The sequence below is a fragment of the Salmo salar genome, chromosome 15 (genome assembly GCF_965601325.2).
Source record: "Salmo salar chromosome 15, fSalSal1, whole genome shotgun sequence".
Lineage (NCBI taxonomy): Eukaryota > Metazoa > Chordata > Actinopteri > Salmoniformes > Salmonidae > Salmo > Salmo salar.
Genome location: NC_138305.1, coordinates 61854016 through 61862500, shown reverse-complemented (window position 1 = coordinate 61862500; position 8485 = coordinate 61854016). Strand labels below are relative to the sequence as shown.

The window sequence follows — 8485 nt, the reverse complement described above, 5'->3', positions numbered from 1 at the left end:
CTACTTCCCGCAGCTATGATCCCTAATATTATAATGTCTGAATTTCTCGCTGAAGACCTCACCTAACAAAATCCAATAAAAGCTAAAAACTGTTCAACAAAAGAGCCTGTAAACAAAGCAGAGTGTTTTCAGATGAGGATAAGCATTCAATTGAAGGCATTTAACATATCTTGGAATGGAAATGAAGACAGCAGCCGTTATCGTTGTGATTGTGACCCTGGCTGGAATTGCTTGACTTGCATGCTACCTAACTAGTGCTCTGAGTGACACAGAGGGTTATGCTTGTTTTCCCACTCTGCTCTTTTCAACAACACAGCGCAAATAATTACATTTCGCAGAATGAGGAGTACTGCTAACTTAGGTTCTGATTTAACTCCCAAGTCAGGCCTTTACACTTTTATTACATTACCTTTCATGATATTTTTGCCCTTGTTTTGATTTCCATTCATTAATCTGTTTGACGTTGCGTAAAAAAACTACCAGAAAAACAGAATGTAATGTGTGTGAAACGTGATTTAAAAATCGGTAAGCTGCGTGAATCAACCACGCAACTAGACCTGAAAGCACCGGTTTATCCTTAATACGCTGAGGTATGTCAGCCATCTTAAACATGTGGCTTAAAATTGGCAATTTCATGCTACTCTGAGCTGATCTGAATAATAGAGTAAAATGTTTGTCATTGTTTGTTGACAATCCAAGTGTTTATTTATTTACTGAAAAGCAACCTGTAAAACATTAGGAAACAACTTTACAAACAAAAACCTACATTTACCTTCAGTTCAAGCTGATACAAAAGCCTAATGCACACACTAACTATACTATTATCTGTAGTATATTTGTAGCTAATGATTTATGATTAGGGGAGAGCGAATAGCAAAACAGCAACACGCTGTAGCTCAGTTGGTAGAGCATGGTGTTTGCAACGCCAGGGTTGTGGGTTCGATTGCCACGGGGGGCCAGCACAGAAAAATAATGTATGCATTCACTACTGTAAGTCGCTCTGGATAAGAGTGTCTGCTAAATGACTAAAATGTAAAAAATGTTATAGTCTTATTGTGTGTGTGTGTGTGTGTGTGTGTGTGTGTGTGTGTGTGTCTCACCATGGCTGAGGTCTCGAACCAGCCCAGGAAGCCAGTCTCTTTACAGAAGTTGTCCATGAGGGAAGTGTTGTTGGAGCTCTCTTTCTTCTGGTCACACTTATTGGCAAGCAGCACTGAGGGTATAGGGCTCCCGTTGGCCAGTTTCACCTTGCTGTCCAAGTCGTGCTTCCATTTGGACACTGCCTCAAAAGTGGATCCCCTCATCACGTCAAACACCACGAATGCTCCCACCGCCTCCTTGTAGTACACCCGCGTCATGTTCCCGAATCGCTCCTGACCTGCATGGGGGACGTGAAAGGAATCTGGTCAGTAACGCAATGGTACAGTCCACAATGCAACCTCGTAGGTCTAGTAGTATCTATGGAGTTAGTAAACAGAAGGCTGTTGGTTGAAATGCTCAATGAGTGACACAATGTAGATATTCAGCTACAGCCCAAAAATAACACATCAGCAAGGGTCCAAGGAAAAACAAACACATCTTGATGTCCAAAACATTGAAGTAGGCCTATAGGAGAGGGGTGACAGCAAGTAAGCCTTTGAGTGTTGCTAATGAGACATCAAAGCAGGGCCTGTTCCCTCTGTACTCACACAGGCAGACCTGTGAGAGGATATTCCACTGGTCCTATAAGCCAGGGCATTGAGTCCACCACAACAAGGACTGCCTCTGATATTACTCCACTAAATATCTCGCCAGACTCACATGAGACAATTAAAAGGTGCCAGTTTGGGGAGAATTAGCCCAGTTTACCAATAATGATTTAGACATGGATATCAAACTGAGTGAGGGTTCTCAGTGTTTCACAAAGGCAAAAGTATCTCAGTCAAAGAGAAGTCTTAATAGTCTTAATGCAGCATTTAGAGTGTAAGAGTGAGTCTTAATGCAGCATTTAGAGTGTGAGAGTGGTATTTTCCCCTTCATTGTGGTTCCCCTTCCCCACCAAATATGATAAACGGATCTTGACCCACTTTTTCTCACTCTAAATCCAAAAAGACAAGCCTAGAAAGAAATCTGCCTCCTCGATAATGAACCCATTCTCTCTAGAAATCGAGTGATGATTTGAAGTCAAAGCAAGGGGAATTACCACTGGGATGCCACTATCAACTAAAAACGTTGTTACCAAATCGATAACGGAATCCTCCCCCCAAAAAACGGAATTCCCGTAATTGAATTGTCTACAACGGGAAATTATAGTCATCACAAACCACAGTTGGGTTCACAAGTTTGGACAGCGCAGTACAGTACGGAAAAGTAGAGTATAGTTCATTACAGTACAAAAACAGAGTAAATGTAGAGTTCAGTACAGTACATAGTAGAGGACCACTAGAGTTGAGTATACTACAACGTACTCCACTGTACTACTACTGTGCTGTACTTTGATGCCCAAACTTCTGAAAAATAGAAGTCTATGCTAGGTTCAGATTTGGTCCGGTCCAACCAAATTTGGTCTTGTTTGGGGTCAGAGCTCATTAGAATAATAGCCAGTGAGTAGAATAATATCCAAAGATGCAAAGGAGGATATTGTATACTTATTTTTGTGTACCTATTTAGGTTACATCACCATGAAGAGAATGACATTCATATTATTTTCTGTGTAGGACAGATCAGGGACCCATGATGAAATTTCGTTACCACGATTCCGTTACCGGGTGTAAATCCACTCACTTACTGTAGTTCAATAACCAAAAGAGATCATTTCAAAGTGTCATATCATAGCTGAGCCCCCATTCTTTCTGCATACATCGTTGAGTTTATGGAAAACGTGACACAAAACTCTGAGGAAGATGTTGCCAAAATTCTATGAACAAACTTTGCATCTGCATTCTAATAGATGTGTTTTTGTAAAATCTTCTGTGCAAATTGTTAAAAGTACAGTAGTCCTTGTGCATAGAATTGTACGGTTTGTTAAACTTTGAAAACAATGGTTTTCATTTACAACTGCGACCTGGCGAAGATGAAGCAAAGCAGTGCGACGAAAACACAGAGTTACACATAAACAAACGTAAAGTCAATAACACAATAGAAAAATCTATCATCTATACACGATGTCAAACAGCAGCCAAGCATCAATTATCATGTCACCTGAATAAGATCCTCGATATTAAATGAAAAGGAGCATCAAGCTCATCACTGTGCACTTTCGCCACCCTGTGAAATTCATCATCATTTATTTAATCTGTAGCCTAATAAAAACGTCATGCTTCCGAGTCATAGTGGGAGGACTACATATCAATATGATGGTTATTATATCAATATTTGCGTAAAAAAGGAATTTCCACCACTGTTTATCGCATAATTAATTTTACCGACAACTAAACATCCCACCGTCTAATGTATTTTGATTTGTCGACATCTGGAATGTTTACCGACAAATTTGCTGTTTCCATCAGGTCTGAATTTTTTTATGAAACATGTACTTTACTCGCATAAAAAAAATAAAAAAAAAAGGTTGGATGGAAACCTGGTTGCTGATATTGAACCGCCAAACAAGTGCCTGCTGCATTGATTAAGAATTCGCACAGATAGGACACTCATCCTCATATTATTGACTACATATAATCCATGCTCAATGTCAACTGAAGCTTGCAGATCAAAATCCTATCTTAAATCACCCATTCTGTTCCTTAGTTAATTTCAACGTATACCTCAAACACAACTAAAACTGAAAATTATATTTGACAAGTCATGCTTTAAAGCATTTCATCTGTATGTCTGGCAATCCGGTGGGAAAATTCCAACACAATTGACCCTAACAATTTTACATTTCCCTGAAAGGTCCATTAAATTACAGGAATGAGCACTGGACAAAACCATGAGAGGAACCAGATTCTGGTGGAGCCCCATCTTCCAAAAATAATTTCCAGGAGAAGAGTTTATAGAACCTTCAAGACTGCTGAGGTCAATCAACCAGTGAGTGATTGTTGGCTGAGGCGTATCTCAATTAAGTTGAATCTTTAGGTCGGGGGTTCAATGGGAAGACCCCTGGCTGGGATCACACCCAGCCAGCCAGCCAGGCTTCTAGACCATCACTTCAGTGTTCCACTGAAAGGGTTTAAGTTACTCACGACAGAAATGGACATTGTTACAGCACACTTCATCCAATTAAAGATAACTAATTAGGAGTAGCACACCTCACATTACAGCACTAGTATACACTGCAGCCAAGTTAAACACGGAATACAGAAAGCAGTTTCAGGAACTGTGATGGCAGTTTTTCCCCCTGAAGTTTTACTTCATTATAGGTACTTTATCCAGCCATGTATGGAAACTGAGCGGCGCGTTGCAGTGCGGGTGTAAGCGAGGGAGTGAATACACTGAGGAGCCTACAGACCTGCTCAGTAATTGAGGGTCTAAATTTAGTCGGTTTAACCCCAGGTGAATTCACTGGGGACACGGCACAGTAGGAAGGAGAGAGGATCGGTTGAAATAAGGCTTTCATTTCCAGGCCTTTTGGTGCCCAGAGATTCATTAGAAGAAGTCTTAGAAGAAGAAATAAAAACCCAGAAAAAAGAACCTCACTTTAAATATTTTCCAGACATATTTCTTGGATTTCAATCAACAGGCTCCACACAGAAACACTTAAGGCTCAGGGTCAGCCTGACATTTGCGGGAAAATGGTTTCCAGTATGAATCGAATGAACTGGGTAGTCAATGGAGTCAATTATTGACAGAACAAGTGCTCTGATATTTTCAAAATGTCAGCTATTTGTTGATGAGTGATGAAAGAGGAATGGTAAATTAAGATTTTCTGAAAATCTTCTGAAGACAAATGATGTGGTTTTCAGCTTTGTGATCTGGCCAGTTGCAGGGAACATTATTCAGTTTTGAGTTTCATAACATCGTAATTGACTTCTGCACAGTGGTGAGAAGAGGAAGAAAAATGAAGTGAGCTTAGAGAGTTTCACTCCTTGGTCCTCACTACCAACCTGGAAACAGGTTCACATGCTGTACATACCGAACTTTAAAAAGTCTGTTTTCACTATAAATCAACACAATGCTGGCAAAACTAAGGTTGTTGTAGGTCCATTTCCCGCATGGGCCACACATACTGGTTATGTTGACAATGACATGAATTCTGGAGTTACTCTGGATAGGAGCATCCTTGTGGTAATGAAACTAAGTAGCCAATGATTTTCACCTATAGACATAATAAGTTCCACTGCATTGGAAGCTATTGGAAATTGATCTCTTCACTGACATCCTAAAATAAGATTGTGAGCTTAAGGCTGAATATTCAGTGCCACTCAGATGGTGTGTGGTAGATAAGTAAGCGTTGCTATGCTGTAGGAGTAGCCCTCACCTTCCCAGGGGAAAGAGAATAAGTCGAAACGCTTCTTAGGCTGCGTTTAACACAGGCAGCTCAATTCTGATATTTTTTCCACCAATTTGTATTTTGACCAATCACATCAGATCTTTTCACATCAGATATTTTTCAGAGCTGATCTGAATGGTCAAAATACCAATTAGTGAAAAAGACGTGTAAACACAGCCATAGAGATTGATTAAACGGATCAATTAGCCCAGTACACACACACACACACTACCGTGCACACGCACAGGCACGTGTACAGCATAGTGATGATTGTGGATTGTGGTTTGTGCTGAGATGTTCGGCCATTAGAGCCATGTGGTTCAATGGTTAGACAACAGACGGCTTGTTATCTATTCTATTGTAACCTCCAAGGCAGTCTTGAAAAAAGGTCTAACCCCAATGGCACAACCTCGATGTAGGCAGCGATTCAACATTGTTAAGGAAGAACAGGATAACACAGTGAGCTTATGGGAAGAATTACGAGTCATGTGCTGTAATTGAGAAATTCTGTAACCTAATTAGCATTCCGACGAAGGGTATAAGTGTCTCACGGTGCAGGCTACAATAATGAGCCGGAGACTGCAATGACAATAAGGAGTCAAGACAGGTTGGCCATTTACTGGTAAACATGGTTAGTTTTTGTGTGTGAGATTCTCATATCATTTTCTAATCACTTCCTGAAGTGGAATGCCAAGTCTGGAAAACTAGAATATTTACAAAAACAAAACAGGGAGGAGAGACGATCATTAGGGAATTCCAGTACATTTACAACTTGGCTTTCCACATTATTAATATAAAACCCCAAGCAAAATAAAATAGGAAGTATTGCTTAAGACCCTGTGAGACCACTATCAAAGAACTTATGCAATGTTACTCCAAGTACCAATGACTTTCATTGAATATATTTGAAATGCATTTAGTGTACAGCGATCCATATTGCTATTCCGAGAGGGAAAGTAATCTTTTCTACAGACACACAATGGTTAGGTGTCCATCTCTCTTCCCCATGGTCCTTGTGGGAGTTGTCTATGAAAGTGGGAACAGATGGAAACACCGACAAAGAGAGAAACTCTTCATCATCCTGTGCCCTAGCAACCAGAGTTTCCTCTACAGTCTCTGTCGAGATGCTATCTGTGGGTGGGTTACCATGGAAACTGTCCAAGCTAGACGTGGCAGCGGCAACGGAGGCACTGGCAGTCTCACCAGTCAGTTGTTAAGAGGCTTGGACCAACCTCCACAGAAGTCCATTCAAATGCTGGCCTAACATTTCTCTGGCGGAGATACAGTAAATATGGTGGTCGTTACGAGACAGCTAGGGCCAACAGAAGTTTGCATCATGCAGAGTGAGTGGCAAAGGAGAAGCTGCAAAACAAAGACTATGAACATTGCCACATAATAAAATACTCTAAAAATAAATAAAAAGGCATAATAAAATACTCTAAAATACTCAATACCCTTGTTGGACTATCCCCCCCTCTTCCTCTTTTCACCCCTTCCCCCATTATTGATTTCCTTTCTTACCTCCCCCTCTAAACAGTGAGGTAGGTGGCCCTTCTCTCAGGATGTCTAAATCCTTGGCAAAAGGTGCTGGCTTACTTACTCCACTACCACCCCATGGTTGTAATCATCCTGTCCCTGGCTCAGACAAGCCCAGATGAGGGCAGCTATTCTGAGCCAGAGGGGGCGGGCGAGGACCAGGCCTCACGCTGACTTCCAACTTACATCCATTTTTCCACTAGGCCCTGATTACTATCATTCCATCTGAGATTGTAATCATTATGGGAGAGTAAGGACGACATTGCCTCAACGTTGGTTGGTCCTTATCGTTGCCATGAGGACAAGCCCACCCACTTATTCTGCACGATTAAAAAGGCTTAAAGCAGAACTGAACTCGAGAACCAACTTATCTCGTTGAAAACGGCATACGTGACATCGATGTTAGTCAGAAACAATTATTCCAGTGCCAAAATTGACTAAACGTGCACGTAGGTACATTTTGGTCATAAAGTCAGTATCTTCCAAAACGTAGTTTTGTGAGATTTAAATACAAGAGTTTGTCAGAACTTGAGGGCTGGATTTTGATAATGCCCACTAATACAGGACAAACAGCTGCGGTGATTGCACTCCAATCATACCACAGGACACACTGACAGTGAGACCAACCTGCCCAGCAGATCAGATTTCTTTACATAAAACCAGTGCTTAATCTGAGCCGGATCCTGCACCTTTTTAGTTTTGGACTGTTTCCTTCCGGAACCTATTTGCCACCATCTGGTACCCATCTTCACTGTTTGTAAAGATTTGAATAAAAGAGTTAATTCGAGTTGCCTCCTCTGTAATTCTCCTGCCCCCTCAAAAAACATAATGTGAAAACGTGCTGGGCATTCTATGAATTGATTTATGTTCGGCTGGCCCGAGTTGATGGTTTGCGCAACATTGTATCCTCGGGACCAACGTGTGCCTGTCTCTCACAGAACTAGAATGAGATTCACTTTCAAGGATTTCTCTTCCACTCTGTGCTCTGATACACATGAGCCTCCAACTCAGCGTTACACTTCATGTATTGACATAGAATCATAGCCGCGGGACGGGTGCTGGAGGTGCTGCAGCATCCCTGATAAACTGAATTAAATGTGCCAAAATTATAGAATTACCGCTGTCTGTTCAGAAATAATTCCCAATACTACTACTAATGGCTCCTGCTAAAAAGAGAATTCTCTAATCAGTCTGTAGACTACCAACATATGTTATCAACTTCCAAATAGTCGAAGAGCATCGCCGGTAAGTGAGTTTCATATCATTGGTTGAGTCAATGTAACTGGAAAGCATTTTTAGGACTATAATTTCCTTCTCATATTGTAGCCCACAATATGTGCCTCCACACACCTAGGCCTAGGCTATTGATGGATTCAAGACATGGTCGTTTTTATTGATCTCAGAATCTGTTTGTCAGTGTCAAAGTAGCCTGTCATTTTGATCACTTTGTGCATTACTAAAAAAGATTCAGCTAAAGTCTCCAGTCGTGTAAAATGACACAGAATTGCACGAAATGTGTTATAAAAAGGCAACATTTTT

General features: G+C 41.0%; 1 protein-coding gene across 2 annotated transcripts in view; it reads right to left on the bottom strand.

Annotated features, from left to right (window-relative positions):
- Positions 1-8485, bottom strand: part of LOC106571778 (ras-related protein Rab-32) — a 29959-nt gene that overhangs the window by 14129 nt on the left and 7345 nt on the right. For both annotated transcript variants that reach the window (XM_045695891.2, XM_014145231.3), the window contains exon 2: positions 1101-1378. In XM_045695891.2, the coding sequence (XP_045551847.1) occupies positions 1101-1378 (278 nt within the window). The remainder of the gene's footprint in view (positions 1-1100; positions 1379-8485) is intronic.